The sequence below is a fragment of the Gobius niger genome (assembly GCF_951799975.1).
Source record: "Gobius niger genome assembly, chromosome: 17".
Classification (NCBI taxonomy): Eukaryota; Metazoa; Chordata; class Actinopteri; order Gobiiformes; family Gobiidae; genus Gobius; species Gobius niger.
In genome coordinates this window covers 342872-366391 of record NC_136868.1, presented here as the reverse complement: position 1 = coordinate 366391, position 23520 = coordinate 342872, and the positions used below count along the sequence as shown (strand labels likewise).

The 23520-nt window shown below is 43.5% G+C and overlaps 1 protein-coding gene across 1 annotated transcript; it reads right to left on the bottom strand.

Moving 5' to 3' along the window:
• Positions 1–6851: 6851 nt before the first annotated feature.
• On the bottom strand, positions 6852–22597 carry klhl21 (kelch-like family member 21). The gene is made up of 5 exons (XM_079575259.1): positions 22471–22597; positions 12564–13625; positions 11205–11610; positions 9538–9610; positions 6852–7176 (listed from the first exon to the last, which is right to left on the bottom strand). Exons 2-5 carry the CDS (start codon positions 13609–13611, stop codon positions 6853–6855), a joined length of 1851 nt encoding a protein of 616 aa, XP_079431385.1. The 5' UTR covers positions 13612–13625; positions 22471–22597; the 3' UTR covers position 6852.
• Positions 22598–23520: the final 923 nt, after the last annotated feature.

Here is a 23520-nt window from a genome sequence, read left to right as displayed (position 1 = left end):
TTGATGGATTTTTGTCTTTTTTCTGCTGGATTTTTGTCTTTTTTTGATGGATTTTTGTCTTTTTTTTGCTGGATTTTTGTCTTTTTTTGATGGATTTTTGTCTTTTTTTGATGGATTTTTGTCTTTTTTTGATGGATTTTTGTCTTTTTTCTGCTGGATTTTTGTCTTTTTTTTGCTGGATTTTTGTCTTTTTTTTGCTGGATTTTTGTCTTTTTTTGATGGATTTTTGTCACTTTTTTGATGGATTTTTTTAAAGGCAACAAATAATCGTTTGAATAATCGTGATTTCAATTATGACAAAAATAATCGTGATTATTATTTTTTCAATAATCGAGCAGCCCTAAATTAGACTTAACTCAGCGTATTGAAGACCACATAACAAAAAAGAAAACATACTCATGTGCGACTAATAAACAAAAAGTGACATTTTAGCTTTAAATCAAAAAACTGACAAAGAGCTCCTACAGATATGATTAACTCTGTCCCGCTGTGGGTCTGCACTTCCTGCACCTCCACAGTCAGGACGTGTCACAAACTGAACACGACACGTTTTACAGTTTTACAAAACATAGCTTTATTTGTAAATGCAACAATATATAGTCTTTCCTTACAAAACGAGTCACTGCGTGTGGTTCATATTTGCTAATACTGCAGATCACAGTAGCTCCACAGTCACACAAACAAACCTGCAGACGAAGAGCCCGCCCACGGTTTCCCCCCCCCCTCATGTAAACTATTATAGTGTTTTCACAAAGAGCTGCATGAACAAAAACCACAGAACCAAACGGACCAGAAACAACAAGCAACACGTTCAAAGGGCCGACAGCGTCACCAGTTTGTCCACACACCCTTTAACAACAACTGAGATAGACTGAGCACTTCCAGTTTTAAAATAAAACCCACTTCACAAACAAACAAACAAACATCTTAAGACGACACGGCAAAAATAAATCTATAAATAAAAATATGTGTATAAAATAACTGCTATAAAAATACCTTCATGCACTGAGCCGCGGTTACAAAGAGGTGAAGCACAGATCAAACGTGGTGAATCCATCTGGAAAAGGTCTTGGCACATCTGGTAAACGTCTGTCCTTCAGGAACCCGGCGAGGCTGAACCAGGACAGCGCCTCGTGTGAGAGAGGAGGAATGTAAACAGATCACTGCCCCGGTTACTCGGAGCTCCAGGTGAGGACGACGTCGGGGGCTCGGTCACATCTCAGTTACTCAGAGCTCCAGGTGAGGACGACGGGGGCGCGGTCACATCTCAGTTACTCAGAGCTCCAGGTGAGGACGACGTCGGGGTCGGTCACATCTCAGTTACCCAGAGCTCCAGGTGAGGACGACGTCGGGGGCTCGGTCACATCTCAGTTACTCAGAGCTCCAGGTGAGGACGACGTCGGGGGCTCGGTCACATCTCAGTTACTCGGAGCTCCAGGTGAGGACGACATCGGGGGCTCGGTCACATCTCAGTTACTTAGAGCTCCAGGTGAGGACGACGACGGGGGCGCGGTCACATCTCAGTTACTCAGAGCTCCAGGTGAGGACGACGACGGGGGCACGGTCACATCTCAGTTACTCAGAGCTCCAGGTGAGGACGACGTCGGGGGCGCGGTCACATCTCAGTTACTCAGAGCTCCAGGTGAGGACGACGTCGGGGGCGCGGTCACATCTCAGTTACTCAGAGCTCCAGGTGAGGACGACGGGGGCGCGGTCACATCTCAGTTACTCAGAGCTCCAGGTGAGGACGACGTCAGGGGCTCGGTCACATCTCAGTTACTCAGAGCTCCAGGTGAGGACGACGACGGGGGCTCGGTCACATCTCAGTTACTCAGAGCTCCAGGTGAGGACGACGACGGGGGCGCGGTCACATCTCAGTTACTCAGAGCTCCAGGTGAGGACGACGGGGGCGCGGTCACATCTCAGTTACTCAGAGCTCCAGGTGAGGACGACGTCGGGGGCGCGGTCACATCTCAGTTACTCAGAGCTCCAGGTGAGGACGACGGGGGCGCGGTCACATCTCAGTTACTCAGAGCTCCAGGTGAGGACGACGGGGGCGCGGTCACATCTCAGTTACTCAGAGCTCCAGGTGAGGACGACGTCGGGGGCGCGGTCACATCTCAGTTACTCAGAGCTCCAGGTGAGGACGACGTCAGGGGCTCGGTCACATCTCAGTTACTCAGAGCTCCAGGTGAGGACGACGGGGGCGCGGTCACATCTCAGTTACTCAGAGCTCCAGGTGAGGACGACGTCGGGGCTCGGTCACATCTCAGTTACTCAGAGCTCCAGGTGAGGACGACGACGGGGCTCGGTCACATCTCAGTTACTCAGAGCTCCAGGTGAGGACGACGACGGGGGCTCGGTCACATCTCAGTTACTCAGAGCTCCAGGTGAGGACGACGGGGGCTCGGTCACATCTCAGTTACTCAGAGCTCCAGGTGAGGACGACGGGGGCTCGGTCACATCTCAGTTACTCGGAGCTCCAGGTGAGGACGACGGGGCGCGGTCACATCTCCGCTTTACGGCGCTCGTAAACAGAATCAGCTCCAGCTAAAGTGAGGAAGCTCAGGTTCAGGCTTCAGTCTCACGGAGGCGTTTCCACACTGGGAAAGGTCTTCCTTTTTAGGCGCTGCGGAGCTCGGGTTGGCACAGCTGATGCGTTACATCATTTCTGACGTGTAACAGTATTTACTCTGGGGCCTGGGCTGCATTAGGAACAAAAAGGAAGTTACAAACTTGAGATCAACACAGCACAGTCAGCCTTGTTACTTCTGAACTGTCTGGTGTCTGAAAGTTTAACTAGTGGAGTTTTGTCCCAAAGTTCAGATAATCTAACATTGCTCAGTCGCCGTTTCCCTTTCTTGCTTCATATTTCTTGAACAGTAAAGAACTGGTAGGGATTTGTTTCTGGGCACTTCTTTTCTTCTTTTCCAAATCGAGAACTTTTTAACATTTATTAGTCGACAAACAAGAACCTGCCTCTTTTCCTTAAAGCAGAACTAAGTAAATCCTGCCCCTGGAGGCCATAAGAGAGTAAAGAGTAAAGAGTAAAGTAAAGTGAGAGTAAATCCTACACTGACAGAAAAGACAAAGGGACAGAGGGATATTGTACAACACAATGGAGATACTTTTTTTCACCCAAACCTGGCTGTAAATACTGTGTAAGTGGCGCTAGCCCGCAGTTAGCTTTGCCCGTTAGCCTGCTAGCTTCTTCTTCGTGATTCTATCAGTTTGTATTGCAGGGTTGCAGGTGACATCACAGCGTTCTAAAGGCCTGTACTCTTACATAGAGGAAACATTATTTTGTTTTTGAGGAGAATATTGTTCTTGTACAGAGGGATCACGGACCCAGTGACTGATGTTAATGATCATTTTTCAAATTCATACATTTTCTTTTTAGCTACGACTTGTAATGGGAAAAACTGGCTCCTCCCCCCGTGCTGGGTCCGGTGACATCATCATATCATAGAACCTGCAGCCCAGGGGGAGATGAAAGACCCCCCCATTAACACCTGTATTACCCCCAGAAGGACTAGTATTAAGGTAAAAGTTACTTAGCACTGCTTCCATTTCTGCGACTTTATAAACCTGACTTTGCTAAAATGTTATTATAGTTTATAAGTTTGTGCGTCAATATTGGTCCAATCAACACGTAATAAAACGTGAGATTTAAGTCCTGGGAAAACGTGTTGAATATTTGACTGTTTGTTTTTTATTGCTACTGTATTCACCTTATTCCGCCCACTTTTGCCACTTTTCACGTTGTCTCGGCTCCTCGTTGTCCAGACACTTCCGGTCGAGCATGAAGCCCGTTCATTTTAACGGAGAACGAGGGAAAATATTCTCAAATCTGATGTTTAGTCGATTGATTTGTGTAAAACGTTCATTTGCAGCGACATGTCGACACTGCAGCGTTTCTCTGTCGGTCTGAAAACGGCTTTGTTTTCCTGTAGGGACTGATTTTATGTGGATTCTCCAGCCCCGTGTCAACACATAGGAGAAAAGGGGCGGGACCAATTCATGGCGACGCCCACGCGAGGCTCCGGAATAAGCTGAATAGCACTTCACTGTTTGTCCTCCTCACACTGAAACATTTAGAGATGGATTCACACGCGGATCAAATCCAGAGGCCAGTGTTCGTCCCGTCCCTGACTGGGCTGATGAGCAGAACAAGTGAAGCTCCTTCACGCTCAGAGGCTTCATCGAGGTGGGAGGTCTCAGAGTCAGGGACGCTGCTGTTACTTTTCTCTCTACAGGGATCAAAGTTCCATCCTCTGAAAAGCATCGTGTTCGTAAAGGCTGGACCTGGACCTGGGAAAGCAGCTAAAGCTCCCAGGCCACATTACAGAAACCAAACTACGACTGGACCTGGTGATGTTTTAGACAAGTCTCCCTTGGGAGGAGAACATGGAGGAGAACACGAGAGAAAGCTGAACTGGAGGAGCAGTGTCGGAGCAAAGGGCGGCGAGCACAGTGTGATCCAGTGGAAGTCGTTTGCCGAGGGTTTGCCGGACGCTCCATGAGTAAAGCTTGGACTCGGGACGACTGGAGCAGCTAAGAAGAAAGCGACACACTCCATCACAGAAGCAGCGGAGAAGCCACCAGGCTTTGGTTAAAGAAGGCAGGCCCGGGGATGGGTGCTGGTGGGATGCAGTCCGGGGATCACTCCGGGATGGGTCACCTGGGTGAGGGGTGGGGTGCTTCTAAAAAATGAAAGTTTCAGGTCCGTGTTCTCCAACCCTCCGTTACATGATGATAGATGAGCTTTACAAACAGTTTTAGCTGAAAATATTGATATTTAGGACTTGCTCAACTATTGAACTTTTTCCCTCTGGAAAGTCACGTAGCGCCGACCCCGAGGTTCTTTTATTACTTTCAATGAAATCCAAACCAGCTCAGCTACACGTGGTTTAGGCCAGTGGTTCTCAACCCTTTGGAGCCGCGACCCCCGTTAGAACAGTTAAAGGGGTTCGGGGGATTCGGGCCCCCCGCCCGGGTCACACCGGGAGAAATCGGAACATTATCCAACATCATTCTTAAAAATCAAAGAAAAAAACAACTGGCCCGACCCCCAGGTTGAGAACCACTGGTCTCGGCCAACTTTAAGAATCTGTTAAAGCTGTACTAAGTAACTCTTCCCCCTAGAGGCCATAAGCGCAACTGCAGGTGTCGTAGCAAGTTACGATATTTTAATTTATTAATTGTCTTGGAGAGTAAATCCTACACTGACAGGAAAGGTGAAGGGACAGAGTTACTGTGCATCCAATTACACAATGGAGATCATTTTTTTTCACTCAAACTTGGCTGTAAATACTGTTTAAAGTGACGTTAGCCCACAGTTAGCTTTGCCCGTTAGCCTGTTAGCCTCTTCTTCGTGATTCCATTAGTGTGTATTGCTTTCTCCGGTCCGGTGGCAGCCAAGTTGCAAACATGGTTTTCTGTCCAGAGACACCAGGGGGCGATGAAAGACCCTCCAATCATCCCATAAACACTTGTATGACCCCCACAGGGACGACGGGGAGGATTTATTAAGGTAAACACGTTACTTAGTGCTGCTTTAACAAAAGTTTTCTCCTTAATGTGTGCAGAGTTACAGACTAATACAGCGCTAATACTGTGGCACTTCCCATCAGGTCATTGATAAAAATAGTTTCAAAAAAATGCATTGTTTTGTATTTTGAACAATTAATCGCATTGAGCAAGTTCTAAATACTCTTTAAATTTGCTAATATTTTGGCGACTGAATCTTTATATGGCCATCATCACGTGCTGGGTTGGAGGAAAGAAGATTTAAATGTTTGTTTTTTTACATAGTGTGAGGAAGCACCCAGGGAGGGGGTCTGATGTTGAAAGACCCGAAACCCCCCATGACCCCGGGAACATCACTGATGATGCATCCCCTGTTTAAACCTCTCTGTCTGTAATAATAATAATGTATTCAATCAAAATGAATTAAGTAATACATTTTAACGGCGCTCATGTCCACAGTGTGATGAGCAACACCTGCGGGAGAGACGAGGACTCTGGAGCAGCTCATGTGGGTCAGTGTGCGGTGCTGTAGAAGCCACAAAGTGATTAAAGTGATTGGATGCTAATTATGGATTACTCAGCTTAGTAGGCAGCTCGCTAGTTGTGTGTACATTAGAGCTGAAACAACTAATCGATTAATCGACAAGTAATCGATGACTAAAATAGTTGTCAACTATTTCATTAATCGATTAATCGTTTTCTAGCAAACACAGACTAAAGTAGAGCAAAAAAGACATGACAATTATGTATTTTGGATGAAAACCTACTTTGTTTTTAAAGTGAGGGTCTGCAGTGTTTTGTACATCGTAAATTTCATAAATATCTGTCTTTGTCTCGTCCAATCAAAGCAGAATTAGCACAAAGAGCTTCCTACAAACGGTTACTTTAAGTTTACTCCATCAACATGTCCTCAAGCGGCGCCACTTTAGCTTTATGTGATAAAAAAAAATTGAAAAAATACAAAGTCCATGCACCTTTCACAGCCAAGCAATTAATCGATTAATCGTAAAAATAATCGGTCAATTAATCGATTACCAAAATAATCGTTAGATGCAGCCCTAGTGTACATCATTTTGTGACTCATCACCGACTCCCTGATGCTGAAAACTGTCTATTATCAAATCAGATCCTCATTATGAGCTGATAAAAAGCCAAACTGCGACCTGACACAAGGGGCTCGAAATGAATAAATAAACGTAGACATGTCGGATGGTGTGAAAGTCATTGAGCCATGAACACGGGCTCTACAAACCACCTGAGCGCCGCCTGTGCCGGGGTCAGGGGTCAGGGGTCAGGGGTCAGGGGGTTTCAGGGGGTCAGGGGTCAGTGCGCCGCGTCCACGTCCTGGTTCACATTGTTCAGGTGGTTCTGCAGCACTTGTTGCCGGTGGTGACGGTGCAGCTGGATGGCGTTGGAGTCGGGCACCTCCGCGGGCTCGAAGGCGCTCGACACCAGAGGCATGAACTGTCTGAAGATGCTGACGCTGCCGTGCCAGAAGGTGCGCTGGGGCAGCCGTCCCGCCACCGCCCAGCAGCGCGTCCGGGGGTCGTAGGCCTCCACCACGTCGGACAGCTCGAACGTGTTGTCATAGCCCCCGGAGACGTACAGTTTACCCCCCAGCACGGCCACGCTGCCCCCCACGTGCACCTGAAACACACACACGGGTCTGACCGGTTTGTAAGGCTGAGGAAAATATAACAACACAATAAATACTTTCTATAGATGCCACAGGAATGATCTGATTTAGCTCCGTATGGCAGCTTTCATTCACCCCTCTGGGATTCAGAACGTCTCTGGGATTCAGAACGTCTCTGGGATTCAGAACGTCTCTGGGATTCAGAATGTCTCTGGGATTCAGAACGTCTCTGGGATTCAGAACGTCTCTGGGATTCAGAACGTCTCTGGGATTCAGAACGTCTGGGATTCAGAACGTCTCTGGGATTCAGAATGTCTCTGGGATTCAGAACGTCTGGGATTCAGAATGTCTCTGGGATTCAGAACGTCTCTGGGATTCAGAACGTCTGGGATTCAGAACGTCTGGGATTCAGAATGTCTCTGGGATTCAGAACGTCTCTGGGATTCAGAACGTCTGGGATTCAGAACGTCTCTGGGATTCAGAATGTCTCTGGGATTCAGAACGTCTCTGGGATTCAGAACGTCTGGGATTCAGAATGTCTCTGGGATTCAGAACGTCTCTGGGATTCAGAATGTCTCTGGGATTCAGAATGTCTCTGGGATTCAGAACGTCTCTGGGATTCAGAATGTCTCTGGGATTCAGAATGTCTCTGGGATTCAGAACGTCTCTGGGATTCAGAATGTCTCTGGGATTCAGAACGTCTCTGGGATTCAGAATGTCTCTGGGATTCAGAATGTCTCTGGGATTCAGAACGTCTCTGGGATGGGGGTGAACAAACATTAGGAACAGAGGCTTTTTTTCTGGGTGGAAACAGCAAACTCAATCTCTGAAAGTATAACAGTCTTCAGTGATCGTGCTAACAACTCTGGAGTTAGGGCTGCTCGATTATTGAAAAAATAATAATCACGATTATTTTTGTCATAATTGAAATCACGATTATTGAAACGATTATTTGTTGCCTTTAAAAAAAATCCAGCGAAAAAGTGACAAAAATCCAGCGAAAAAGTGACAAAAATCCATCAAAAAAGTGACAAAAATCCAGCGAAAAAGTGACAAAAATCCAGCAAAAAAGTGACAAAAATCCAGCAAAAAAAGACAAAAATCCATCAAAAAAGTGACAAAAATCCATCAAAAAGTGACAAAAATCCATCAAAAAAGTGACAAAAATCCAGCGAAAAAGTGACAAAAATCCATCAAAAAAAGACAAAAATCCAGCAAAAAAGTGACAAAAATCCATTAAAAAAAAGACAAAAATCCATAAAAAAAAAGACAAAAATCCATCAAAAAAGTGACAAAAATCCATCAAAAAAGTGACAAAAATCCATCAAAAAAAGACAAAAATCCAGCAAAAAAGTGACAAAAATCCATCAAAAAAAGACAAAAATCCAGCAAAAAAGTGACAAAAATCCATCAAAAAAAGACAAAAATCCATCAAAAAAGTGACAAAAATCCATTAAAAAAAAGACAAAAATCCATCAAAAAAAAGACAAAAATCCATCAAAAAAGTGACAAAAATCCATTAAAAAAAAGACAAAAATCCAGCAAAAAAGTGACAAAAATCCAGCAAAAAAGTGACAAAAATCCATCAAAAAAGTGACAAAAATCCATCAAAATAGTGACAAAAATCCATCAAAAAAAAGACAAAAATCCAGCAAAAAAGTGACAAAAATCCATTAAAAAAGTTACAAAAATCCATTAAAAAAAGACAAAAATCCAGCAAAAAAGTGACAAAAATCCCAAAATTGAAAAAAAAAAAAATGTGGAAAAAAAAATTGAAAAAAAAAAAAATTGAAAAAAAAATGGAACAAAAAAAATTATAGTCGATTTTTTGCGATTATGCTAATTTTGTAGTCGTTTACTGTTGTAATTGAAATCGTAATCGAATTTCGATTAATTGCACAGCCCTACTCTGGAGTCGTCTCTATTTGCTCTTCAGTTACTTTTGTACATTTCTTGACGTTTGCTTTATCCGTTATTCCCCATGAACAGTGCAGTCGTACAGTGTTAACTTTGACAACATATTTTAATTTAGTTTTAGTCTTTTTCCTCTGCTTCATGTTTCTGCTCCACATGAACAAAGCTCAGAGCTGATCCTTTAAACATGATCTGAGGCTCTTTCAGACGCTCAATACAAGTTTGGATGATTTTAGTCTCTCCTTTTCATTTTTATTTAGTCTGATTTTAGTCGACTCAAATATCTGGACATTTTAGTCATAGTTTTAGTCTCATGAGGAACTTTTCATTTAGTTTTAGTCCAATTTTAGTCACAAAAATATCACTTTGACTAAAATTAAGACTAAATATTTTAGTCGACGACATTAACACTGGGGTCAATGAGATGATCTGCTCAGATGTGCATAAACAAGTCTCACCTGGGTCATTGGGCTGATCGTGTCCCATTCGTTCTTCAGAGGGTTATAAACATCCACCTCGGCCGAGTCATCCCTGCAAATAGAAACAGCTGAAAAACAACATAGATCCACTGGAGCCGCTCTGGCAGGACAGTAAAGCTACGTTTATGAGCTGAGACATTGTTAAAACAGCCTCTGGCCAACACTGGCTGGAAGGGCATCTGGCCACTGGGCCTGAGTTTGCCTGGATGATCATCTGTAGCCGAAACAGAGCTGAGATCCAGAGGCTGCGGTCTTTCTCTCCAGATAAACTGTATAAGTCACAGTCGGCTACAGTCAGCAGTCTGAGGGGCAGAGTGCACAGCTGCATGAACGTGCACGGAGCCAGAGCTGTGGCTTCAGCTCACGGGACACTGTTGGTGATTCTGGATGAACCAGGCCAGGCTTAAGGCGGTGCAGCGGTTAGCACTCGTGGTTCACAGCTGGACGGTCCTGGGTTCGATCCCTGACTGGAGGGGGCCTTTCTGTGGGGCATGTTCTCCCCGTGCCTGCGGAGGTTAGAGTACTCTGGTTTCCACAGACGGGTAGCCGTCAGTCTGCCCCAGGCAGCTGTGGCCACAATAGGAGCTGACCAACAGAGAGTATGAAGTGAATAATGGCTACAGGCGTGTAAAGCACAAAACAAGTGTTTTATTCCTCACTGTCAAAACTAAAAAACCATGAGCTGTTAGCGCCACAGGAAGCTGTAGACTGCAACTGTCCAACCTTAGAGACACAGGTGAATTCTCTGAAGAGAATATAATATTATCTAAGTCATTGCAGCCAGTGATTGTTTTTGTTTGTAGCTGTTGAAATTACACTTCATATTCACTTGTGATAAAGCTTGCAGCCCTGTCAGGAACACTGGCTCGTGTCCCTCCGTACATGTACCAGCTGACCTCAGCTGCTCCTCTCACCTGACGAAGTAAATGAGGCCGTTCAGAGTGACGGTTTTGGGCGTGAAGGACCAGGAACACTGGCTCGTGTCCCTCCGTACATGTACCAGCTGACCTCAGCTGCTCCTCTCACCTGACGAAGTAAATGAGGCCGTTCAGAGTGACGGTTTTGGGCGTGAAGGACCAGGAACACTGGCTCGTGTCCCTCCGTACATGTACCAGCTGACCTCAGCTGCTCCTCTCACCTGACGAAGTAGATGAGGCCGTTCAGAGTGACAGTTTTGGGCGTGAAGGACCAGGAACACTGGCTCGTGTCCCTCTCATGTCCCTCTCGTGTCCCTCTCTAACAGCCCCTCCGTACATGTAACTTCTCTCACCTGACGAAGTAAATGAGGCCGTTCAGAGTGACGGTTTTGGGCGTGAAGGACCAGGGCGGGAGCTCGTGTCCCTCTCGTGTCCCTCTCTAACAGCCCGTACATGTCACAGTTTCCCTCAGCTGCTCCTCTCACCTGACAAAGTAGATGAGGCCGTTCAGAGTGACTGTTTTGGGCGTGAAGGACCAGGAACACTCGCTCGTGTCCCTCTCTAACAGCCCGTACATGTACCAGCTGACCTCAGCTGCTCCTCTCACCTGACGAAGTAAATGAGGCCGTTCAGAGTGACTGTTTTGGGCGTGAAGGACCAGGAACACTCGCTCGTGTCCCTCTCTAACAGCCCGTACATGTACCAGCTAACCTCAGCTGCTTCTCTCACCTGACGAAGTAAATGAGGCCGTTCAGAGTGACGGTTTTGGGCGTGAAGGACCAGGGCGGGAGCTCTCCACAGTTCACCAGAGCCCAGCGGTTGGTCTCCGGGTCGTAGCTCTGAACAGACATGGTGTCCTCTCCCGCCAGGCAGCCGATGGCGTACAGGCGCCCCCTGCAGGTGGTGGTGGTGCAGTTGTCCATGGGGTGCAGCATGGGGGGCAGAGCCTCCCAGCAGTCCAGCGCGTTGTCGTAGCGCTCGGTGCTGTCGGAGGCCACCACGTACAGCTGGCCCTTCAGGACACACGAGCTGTGGTACTCCCGCACCTTCAGCATCGGAGAGACCTCCGTCCACTCGTTCACACTGGACCTGTATCGCCACACGCCGTCGTAGAGCCGCGAGCCGTCAGAGCCGCCTGTGAGACATACATGAACATGAACTATTCATCAGAACAGTGTTACAGTGCTGTTTATGCGTTATTACACTCTTTACAATCGCTTTGTTTAAACTTAAAACAACTAAATAGTTCAGCTTCTACAGGAACAACTTGGATTAGTGTAGAATCGTTAGCAGCAAAGCATTATGTGAACCATCAATGCATCATGAAGATCATAAAGACACTGATTGAAAACACTAAGATGACCGGCCACAAATACTAATTACATTTGTTATATATCATGTAAAACATATATTTATCTGTAGATTATAGTGGAATACGCATCACTGAGAAGTCGCTAAAGCTGCAATATAAATATCTACAGTTCGTTGGGAAAGACTTGCAGCTGAAAATGCTCCCAAGTACAGAGCAAAACTAGCATAATCTTAACGTTAGAATATCACATACGATTGTGGCTCTGAATCAAAGCCAGTAAGTCGACATTACACAACAGTTCTGCTGCTGTAACTCTGTCACTGGACGATGAGATGGCATTGCTAAATTTATACCAGTCTGTCAGTGTCCTGCTCAGACCGGGATTCCTCAGATGTGAGTAAACATCAGACTTTCTTTAAGGTGAAGCTGGTCCTCTTTAGAGAGAAGTCTTAATGTTGGGATTCTAAGAACAGGCTGGGGGTCCTGGCAGAACGCCTTGTTCCATCTCAGTTTGTTCACACATTTAGACTTAAGCCACAGAGATACCAATTTATTTATAAGCACAGTCTGGCTGCCATTTTATCAGGTCCAGAGTATGAATAGAAAGAAACCAAATGCAACTGCAGGACATTTGGTGATGGGTCTGGACAGGAAGCTCACAGAAGCATTTCACAGCTAACAGAACAACCATAATGAATACATGCGCTACATGCGCTACATGCGCTACATGCGATACATGCGATACATGCGAGTGTGAATGTGAATGTGAAAGGCACCTGTGACGTAGATGTCATTCCCCAGGGCAGTGATGCTGTATCCTCCTCCCAGGTGGTCAGGGAACTCGGCGAGGTACCTCCACTGTCCGCTCTGAGGGTTATAACAGTCCACCGTCACCAGCTCGTCACAGTCCTGGTCACAGCCGCCGATCACCACCAGGATCTCCGCCAGGCCCGTGGAGGGGCGGGGCCTCATGCGGTTGCAGGACCGGTCGTGTCGATCGTACTCGCACGACTGGAAGCTGCGAGCCTCATTGACCAGCCGCAGACAGGTGGGGGACAGGTACACCAGCGGGTCACTCTCCACATGAGCCAAGAGGAAGAACCTGCGCACGAAGGGCAGCCTGACCTGCTGGAGCAGCTCCGGCCAATAGTGCAGCCTCCTCTGGAGGTCCGCCTTCACCCAGTGCACTCCGATCTGATACACCGTCTCCTCTTTGTCCACACACAGCTCATCGTCTGTCACAAACTCCAGCAGACGCTTCCACGACAGCCGCTCGAAGTCTGTGCCTTTGGCCAGGTCCATGATGTTCTTCAGCACAAAGCGCCGCGCGCTGGCGGCCAGCTCTCGGCAGGCGTAGGCCTCGGCAAAGTCCTGTATCTCCAGACAGTTGGACACGTCCAGCCTCTGCTCCAGGAAGGCACAGCAGGCCTCTTTGACCGAGGGGAACTGGAAGAGGTCAGCGGTCTTCAAGAGAAGATCCACATTGTCCTGAGTGACAGTGACGCGTCCTGTGTAACAGAAGTCCACCAGCAGCCCCAGCAGCTCCGCAGAGACCTCATGAAGCACTACCCGGTCCATCACACTCTCCTTCAGTGTTCCAGTGAACATGGCCCTGAAGTACGTGCTGGCCGCGGCCAGGACTGTGCGGTGGCAGTGGAACTCACGGCCCTCGGCACAAAGAGTCACGTCAAAGAACTTCCTCTCAGCGCGGAGCTCGTGGATCCCACGCAGCAGGTTAAAGGCATGAGACGTGTCAAAGAACGGCAGCGTGGACGTCTGCGTCTGCAGCACCGGCTTCTCCATCTCCTCTGTGGGAAGACTCATCAGGAACGCTCGCTCTGAAACAGAGAGAACAAGACATGAAGCTACACAAGTCTGAAGGTTCATACAGCAGGTCAACAAAGCTACACAAGTCTGAAGGTTCATACAGCAGGTCAACAAAGCTACACAAGTCTGAAGGTTCACACAGCAGGTCAACAAAGCTACACAAGTCTGAAGGTTCATACAGCAGGTCAACAAAGCTACACAAGTCTGTACCTAAAGGACAGAAGGTTCATACAGCAGGTCAACAAAGTCACACAAGTCTATTCCCTAAAGGACAGAAGGTTCATACAGCAGGTCAACAAAGTCACACAAGTCTAAACCTAAAGGACAGAAGGTTCATACAGCAGGTCAACAAAGTCTCTTCTTTTCTAACCCTCGACTACGATCCACCTCTAAGACACGCTTTACTGAAACATTTCATCAGAATCCTACCTGTTTGGCCTGTTACAGAAGCAGAACACTCTAGAATATCCGAGTTCCGAGCGGCTCTGGCCCTGCTGCTCACAGCCTGAAGAAACAGTGTGTGCCTGTGCTGAGGGGCTATAAATATCCCCAGTGTCCGTTTCCAGAGGGAGGGGGTTTGGAGAGCACCTACATGAGTTAGGGCCAGACCACCCCTTCTCCCGCCCCCCCTGGTATGTCTCTGTCAGACTAAACCTCCATTACTGATCAGACCTACGCACCGTTTCCTGTTGTAGTGAGTCACCTGCAGACTAAAAGAGTCTTACTAAGAAATGATATGTCATAAACTCAGACTTCTTTTGGATATGATGCAGATTATTCCCAGGCTGATGCTATTACTGAACTTAAACCTCCCTAAAAATGCCCTGACATGAGAAGTATTGGACTAGGAGTGTGAGGATAGTGTTGGCCTTACACTTCACCCACATTTACTCACTGTTCTGTAAAGCCAATTAAAATAGAAATGACATGATAAATAAGGAACCCCCTGACATTTTGGTAATGATTTCTCCCGGGTCACGGCTAGTGCCATAACAAGGGCACATTAAGGCAGACTGTTTGTGACCGGAGAATAACAGAGCATCACACAGAAGCCCTGGATAATACTCAAAGCCGTAACTCCTTAAAATACACAGGTGTCTGCTTTCAGAGGTGACGTGGCCCCGGCTTCTGACGGACATTCCACACCGAGGTTCAACAAACCCACAGCCTCACACTGTACCTCTGTGTGATCCGAGGTTCAACAAACCCACAGCCTCATACTGTACCTCCGTGTGATCCGAGGTTCAACAAACCCACAGCCTCACACTGTACCTCTGTGTGATCCGACTCTCCTCAAGGGCACAGAGCAGTTTCAAAACACAGGAATCAACACGACTCGTCTTTCTGTGAGGGATCAGTATTTACATTCCTCTTCATGGACATTCGCAGTTACATTTCAGAGCGTTTTCAGCCTCATCGTGCCCTTGTCTGGGGAGAGATCACAGGTCGACTGATATCGGGGACTTTTCAGTATCAGATATCGGCTGATCTAATGCCAGCTTTGATTTTGTATCAGTAGTTGCATCTGAGAGTCCCCACTTCTTCTTTTCTTTCTTTATTTTTTCAGTGCTCACGACCACACCCATGGTATGGAGCACAAGTTCACAAAAACAAAACAGAACAAAGTAATAACAGATATCATTTTAACAGAAGAAGAACCTTTTTCAAAAAGGTACCAAATTTACTAATCACATTTTGACTTTGATTTTGCATAAGTGAAATAAGTTTAAACATTGAAGGGTGTCTTACATAAAATGTTGGCAAATATTTTTCTCTATTGATGACAACTTCCGCATTTGAACATTCAAACAGTAAATGAAACTCATCACCGACAACATTATCATTACAGAGATTACAATAACGAAATTTTCTGTCAATGCCTTTATATCGGCCACTGCTTTTGCCAGTCGATTGTTTCCGGTTCTTAAATTACAAATGGCGTGACTGTGGGAGACATTCTCACACAAAAGATACTTTTCTAATTCAAATACAGTTTTAAATTCCACATAAACATCACAGGACGACATAGTGCCACATTCTCCTCTCCATCTCTGTATAAACTGGTCCTTTTGGGTTCGTTCCACATTGGTGATTTTCTGGGATCTCCAAACATAGGAGAGACCGCAGTCATTGAGGATCTGTTTCACAATGATTGGTTAAATCGTTTCATGATTGGTTAAATCGTCACCAGGACTGGGCACTGGTAAAGTGTTTTATTCGGTACTTTAACGATATTTTGTTTTTGATGCCGATACCTGAACAATACTTTTTCCAATACTTATGCTAAATTGTTTGTCATACAGAACCATGAAACAAATGAATCATATTAATATTTTCCTTTTCCTTCCATTTAATTTCTTTTAAGTCCTTGGTACTTACAGTGGTAATTATAGATACTTATGGTGGTACTTACAGTGGTAAATACTAGTAATAATAGTGGTACTTCTAGGTACATATTGTGGTACTTAAAGGATACTATAGTGAGAATTACAAGGTATGTACTTCTAGAAACAGTGGTAACTCTTAGTAATGAAGGTTCTTGTTTTCCCTAATGTTGTTTTATGTTGTTTTATAGTCACACAATCCTAGAAATGACTTCTGTTTGTAGAAGTACCACATTTACTACTTATGAATTGCTGCTGTAGTATCTTTGAATTACCAATAAGTACCAAAGTAAATAGAAGTACAACCTTCACTAGTAAGAGTTACCCCTGTTTCTCTTAGTAATGAGCGATACAGGGGTAACTCTGTGACTCACTAACCCTAACCCCAATTACTAGTAATTACCACTGTAAGTACCACAATAAGTACCACTGTCATTACTAGTAATTACCACTGTAAGTACCACAATAAGTACCACTGTCATTACTAGTAAGTACCACTGTAAGTACCATGGACTTACCGGCCCGTAATGTAAAGTGTTACCAAATAAAGTTCCTTTAATGAGAAAAGGGCAGAAAAAAAAAAAAAAATCCCCAATTTTATCCACATTTTTTAACCAATTTTGCCACGTTTTTTCTCCCATTTTTTCATTTTCCCACTGAATTTTTCACAATTTCCCCCAAAGAAATTTCACAATTTTTTTTTCAAAATTTCCCTCTTCTTACAAAAAAAATCTTCCTAATTCTTTCCACTTATTTCAAATTCTTTTCAACTTGTGTTTTCAATCCCTAAACTTTTGATCTTTTTATATTACAATACACTCTTTATGCTCTTAGAGGTGAACACTGAATCACAATATGTTAAGGATCTCTCCAAGAATAACACAATCTGACTTTTATCACCGTATTGCCCTGATCTGATCTGTCTGTGGAACAAACCAGTCTCAAAACACCACCGCTCAGAACTATTGAGAAACCTCCAGTGTTTACCAGTGACTCCCAGAATAGACAGAAATGCCCAGTGGCAAAACAAGCACCGAGCCCACAGAGCGGCTGGAGAGGAACTGCAGGGAAACCGAACAATCTGACAGCAATAAAAGAGGGTGAGAGACGGGTACAGACTAGCCCAGTGTGAGAGCCCAGAGAGCTACAATTCATCTCCCCCTGGTGTCTCTGGCCAGAAAACCACACTTGCAACTTGAATGCCACCGGGTCGGAGCCACCGATACACACTAATAGAATCACGAAGAAGAAGGTAGCAGGCTAACGGGCAAAGCTAACTGCAGGCTAACGTCACTTTAAACAGTATTTACAGCAAAGTTTGAGTGAAAAAAAAATATTTCCGTTGTGTAACTGGATGTACAATATCCCTCTTTCCCTTTGCCCTTTCTGTCAGCGTAGGATTTACTCTCACGGACATTTAATAACTTAAAAAATCACAACTTGCTACGACACCTGCAGTTGCGCTTATGGCCTCTAGGGGCGAGACTTACTTAGTACTGCTTTAAAGGAACAGGCCACCGTTTTTCCACACTGAGATATGTTCTTACCTGAGCTGTGACGAGTTCTTTAGGACCTGTCTGATCTTCAGTCACGTAAACACAGCGCAGACGGCGTTAGCATTTAGCCTCTCCCTCTCTCCTCTATAGCTCCAACACAGGTCAAGATAGAAGCTACCAAGCTCTTCCACGTTTTCCCTATTTAAATATGGTTACGTGAAGTGTTCCACTACAAAGTATAATTACACACAATTAAACAATGTGGATTTTCTAAGCGGATAAAAGGGGGAACTATATTGTAAGGCGTAATAATACCAGGAGTAGTTTGGCATCCGCACAGTAAAGTGAAGATTACTGCGCGGATTTCAAACTTGTGTTTTTTGTCATTTTTTGTAAAATTTTTAGTCATTTTTTTAGTCATTTTTTTAGTCATTTTTCTTTTTTTTTTTTTTTTAATTTTTTTGGTGTTTTTTTGTCATTTTTTTGTCATTTTTGTGTCATTTTTTTGGTCATTTTTTTGTCATTTTTTGTGGGTTTTTTTGTCATTTTTTTGTCATTTTTGTGTTTTTTTTGGTCATTTTTTGTGTTTTTTTGTCATTTTTTTGTCATTTTTGTGTTTTTTTTTGTCATTTTTTTTGTCATTTTTGTGTTTTTTTGTCATTTTTTTTGTAGTTTGGCATCCACACAGTAAAGTGAAGATTACTGCGCGGATTTCAAACTTGTGTTTTTTGTCATTTTTTGTAAAATTTTTAGTCATTTTTTTAGTCATTTTTTTGTCATTTTTTTGTCATTTTTTTGTCATTTTTTTGTCATTTTTTTGTCATTTTTTTGTCATTTTTTTTGTAGTTTGGCATCCGCACAGTAAAGTGAAGATTACTGCGCGCATTTCGAACTCGTCACTGCTAAGGTAAGAACATATCTCAGTATGTAAAAACACTGGCCTGTTCCTTTAACATTGCATTATTCCTTCAGTCACCAGACTGGCGGCGGGAGACGACCCCGGGACAGCATGACAGAAGCATGACTGTTAATCTGTGCCAATGGCCCTGCAACACTACATGTGTTTCCTCCTGTCCGAGGACAAAAAAACAACATGCAAAGTTCAGAGCTGGATCCAAACCGAGCTTCCTACGTTCCTCTCCCTGTAGGAACAGAGTCTGATCTTTCTTTGCTTTCACAGATCAGAGACTGAGCGTTTGTCTTGGGTCAGGCATGGTTCTCATGAGAAACAGGAATATGAGGATTTTTGATGGATTTGGGGAACAGGCATAAACATGACGTGCTATTCTTTCATTTCAGATATTTGCTGAATCCTCCAAAACTTTCGCTGGATGAAAAGGTCAGATTTCAAAGTGCTGGGGAAAGTTGTAGCCACTGTAAATGAAGGCTTTTTATAGAAAATCTAATCAGAATTTTGATGCGGGACTGTTTGTGACCATTCTCTACCATTTCCTGGATTCTTTGCCTCAAAAATCAATAGGAAATAAAACACTTATACGGTAAGATAGGGCTGCTCGATTATTGAAAAAATAATAATCACGATTATTTTTGTCATAATTGAAATCACGATTATTCAAACGATTATTTGTTGCCTTTAAAAAAATCCATCAAAAAAAAGACAAAAATCCAGCAAAAAAGTGACAAAAATCCAGCAAAAAATGACAAAAATCCATCAAAAAAGTGACAAAAATCCATCAAAAAAAAGACAATCCATAAAAAAAAAAGAGACAAAAATCCATCAAAAAAAAGACAAAAATCCATCAAAAAAGTGACAAAAATCCATCAAAAAAGTGACAAAAATCCATCAAAAAAAAAGACAAAAATCCATCAAAAAAGTGACAAAAATCCATCAAAAAAGTGACAAAAATCCATCAAAAAAGTGACAAAAATCCATCAAAAAAAGACAAAAATCCATCAAAAAAGTGACAAAAATCCATCAAAAAAAGACAAAAATCCATCAAAAAAAGACAAAAATCCATCAAAAAAGTGACAAAAATCCATCAAAAAAGTGACAAAAATCCATCAAAAAAGTGACAAAAATCCAAAAATTAAAAATTGAAAATAAAAACAAAAAAAATGTGGAAAAAAAAATAAAAATAAAAAATAAAATCGATTTTTTGCGATTATGCTAATTTTGTAATCGTTTACTGTTGTAATCGAAATCGTAATCGAATTTCGATTAATTGCACAGCCCTAAGGTAAGATAATCTATGGTATGCCAGTTTGTTGTCTACTGTCTAAACTAACCTCAGTATAAAGTGGGTCATGGAGCAGTAATCACAAACAGAAGAAGGTCCCATAATCACCAGCAACAGAACATGTAGAACAGTAACACGGACAGACGAGGACCCATAATGAGCAGCAGAACATGTAGAACAGTAACACGGACAGACGAGGACCGGGCAGCACCTGCTCGGCCCTCGGCTCAGGCAGCTGCTCGGCTCCTGGCCCTGGACAGACATAAGCCTGTCCTGGAGCCTGGCCATAAAAAGGCACAGCCATTCCAGCCGCCAGGAGAGGAACACGGGGCGAGATAAGGACGAAGGCCAAGCTGCAAAGGAAGGACATTTGAATAATGCTCGGGTAATAAATGTTCTGCAAAACTGACTTATTGAACTTGTATCTGATGTGAAGGATGTTTCCTCATGATCAACACATACATACCTGCTGTTGTTGTGTTTAATATGCGCATAAAATACTTCCATAAAAAGAAGCTTAACAATTCCTTAGTTGATAATGACACTAATGTCCATACGAGATGCAAACAAACAAGAGTCTGGGTCATGGTTTGACATTAGCATATTGGTCTAATATTGTTTTGTTTTTCATTTATGTTTTAATTGCTAAAATGAGGAAGATCTTTGGAATGACCAAGATGAGGAGCTTAAAGGAACAGGCCACCGTTTTTCCATACTGAGATATGTTCTTACCTGAGCTGTGACGAGTTCTTTAGTAGCAGTAATCTTCACTTTACTGCGCAGATGCCAAACTACTCCTGGTAAAACGGTGGGAAAACGTGGAAGAGCTTGGTAGCTTCTATCTTGACCTGTTTTGGAGCTATAGAGGAGAGAGGGAGAGGCTAAATGCTAACGCCGTCTGCGCTGTGTTTACGTGACTGAAGATCAGACAGGTCCTAAAGAACTCGTCACAGCTCAGGTAAGAACATGTCTCAGTGTGGAAAAACGCTGGCCTGTTCCTTTAAGCTCCTCATCTTGGTCATTCCAAAGATCTTCCCCCTTCAGTCAGGAACAGACTCTTTAAGGAGCTGCGGACATGTTGTTTTAAAGGATTGTATCTTTCATCTCTATTGCTGAACATCTTCTGAATATTAGAAGGAAGCTGATTATGTTTGACTTTATACATAGTATCTGTAGAGTTTTGAATTTGATCAAATCCTCAACCTTTTATGCACGTGACTTTAGAGATATATAGATATATGTTTTACTTTACCTATGATCCAAAACTGTACTTGTCATTCACTTGATCACTTCATTATTTATGGTGATTTGTATATTATGCCCATGAATGTTCTTTTCTCCAAACACGACTAGTTCAGTTTTCTTTGAGTTCAACATCTTTACTGAGCTCATATCATCTCAGAGTTCAATATCCTCCACTCTCTACAAACAGAATCAATGTCAGCTGTTGTTTTCAGCCTGTTTTAAACCGATGTGCTCGTGCTGTGCCAGTGGAAAAGGACTCCAGGCACTTTGTGTTCGCAGAAGGACCTGGAAAAGGGATCGGACAGTCTGAAAGTTTGATTTAACCAAGGCCGTGGGAACCCAGGGTGCTGAGGGCGCCGCAGCACCCCCCCCTGGTGGATAGTTTGTGAACTGCAGGCAATATCAACCCCTTAACTCCCACCTGCACCGAGCACATTTTCTCCAGCTTTACCCCAATCCAAAAGCTTCTGGAAAAAAGGAGTGAAAATAGCGACAAAACTGAGACGAAAACAAGGATGAAAATGTGAAAAAAAGTGAGAAAACATTGACGAAAAATGTATAAGAATTTGACAATAAAATGAAAATAATTTGATGGAAAAAGTGACAAAAAATTTAGAAAAAATGACAAAAATTGACAAACATTTGACAAAAAAGTGAGAAATATTTGACCAAAAAATGACAAAAAATTTACAAAAAAGTGAGAAAAATTTGACGAAAAATTGCAAAAAAGTCACAAAAATGTAACAAAAATGAGTCGACTGCCCGACAAAAAAAGTGATGAATAAAAATGTGACGTCAGGAAAAAGATCCATTTAGTTTTGTAGGTCTTTTAAATGAGGCGTTACACTGGCCTACAGGATTTGGGTAAAGCTGAACTGGAGAAAATGCTCTCGGTTCAGGCGGGAGTAAAGAGGTTAATAAACAGGATTTATGCACAGAAAAGGTATTTCGGGGGTACATTGTGTCCCTCAGCGCCCCCTAACTAAAACATCTTCCCACGGCCCTGGATTTAACCACATGAAACAGTTACATATAAATCTACTACACTGTTAGTTACTGTGTATTGGCATAAATGGAGCCACAGTGAAGTCAAGCAAACAAACTGGTACATTGTGGAGCTAATATGTATATGGTTTCCCTCCTATGTGGTGCTATTTGTATGATCTACTGCCCAATAACAACAAACATCGGCATAAACAGGCTATTAATGTAGCATCATCTACCACGAAGCCAGAGCCTGTGGAGTTTACAATGGACCTGAACATCTGTGAGCCAGCTGACTTCCATAACACAATCCACACGTCCACTCAGTCTGCGCCGTCTTCACGCATGGTGTCGCTTAGATTAGCAGGCTTTTACTTCAAATTTAGGCTATTTAGAAGCTAACACAGCCTAGCCAAAAGTCAAACAACCGCCCGCTCTCGAACACACGACATATTTGGTTAGCTTTGGTCAGTCAGCTGCTGCGCTCAGGGAGAGAGAGGGGGGAAAACGACCTTCAAACCTTTCTAACGCACTTACTCAAACTCTTACCGGAAATCCGATGTTACTCTTCTCAACTGCGATGTATTCACGCGGTGACACACACGGAAACAGCGTCAAAAACCATGAAATGGAAGTTTAAAAGCTTGGAGATGCCTGGCCTGCTCTGTCTGCGCCATGCTCCGTCTGCTCCTGGACTGGACTGTCGTAAACAGACCGTAAACAGGAGCGACTGCAGTGGCGGGAAACGGTACTGCCGCAAACTGCCCACATTCAATAATAATACATCTGTGGTAGTATTATACATGTTATATAGCTGATAATAATAATAATAATAATAATAATAATAATAATAATAATAATAATAATAATAATAAAAAAGCAACCCATCTCGTCATAGAAGGGGGCGTGGCTTCGCCGAGGGGCACAATAGAATCTTTAGAGAAACACAATTTTTCCCTCTTTTTAGCCATTTTCTGGTGGAATATGAACTTGTTTATCACATGCAAATAAAGTCAAGTCTAAATCGGGCCCATATGGATATTTTCTCACAGCAGATTGTTCAGTAGAAGTGAAAAAACGACAGTTGTAACTTGCGCTAGCTAACCGTTAGCATTAGCCCGATGCTAACATGTAGCATCAAGTTAGCATTCTCCGTTATTTATGTATTTATGGGCTATTGCTGGGTTGCAGGTGACATCACAGCGTTCTAAAGGCTAATACTATTGTATGGAGGAAAAAATATTTTGTTTTTGAGGAATTTTTTGGTCTTATACAGAGAGATCATGGACCCAGTGAATGATATTAATGATCATTTTTGTAATTCATATATTTTCTTTTGAGCTATGACTTGTGAAAGTGTAATGCTGTTAATAGGAAAAATTGGCCCCTGCCCCCCGCTGGGCCCGATGACATCATCACATTCTAGAACCTGCAACCCACCAATTGAACCACTTTGCTCCACCCCATGTCTATGCATCATTATTTAGTAGAAACTATATTCATAATTCAGCATTTGTTCAGTAGTTTTTGAATAATTAGAGAAAATATAAATTTTTTCAAAATTGTTTTCCCCCTTAACTGTTTTCAAAAATGACCATA

What these genes read in the sequence shown, in the direction of transcription:
- klhl21 (XM_079575259.1), bottom strand. Translation starts at nt 13,611, where the DNA reads ATGAGTCTTCCCACAGAGGAGATGGAGAAGCCGGTGCTGCAGACGCAG. An exon ending in GAATGACATCTACGTCACAG is followed by an intron (nt 11,611 to 12,563) that starts GTGCCTTTCACA and finishes TATGTCTCACAG; the next exon opens with GCGGCTCTGACGGCTCGCGG. An exon ending in GGCCTCATTTACTTCGTCAG is followed by an intron (nt 9,611 to 11,204) that starts GTGAGAGAAGCA and finishes TTCTATTTGCAG; the next exon opens with GGATGACTCGGCCGAGGTGG.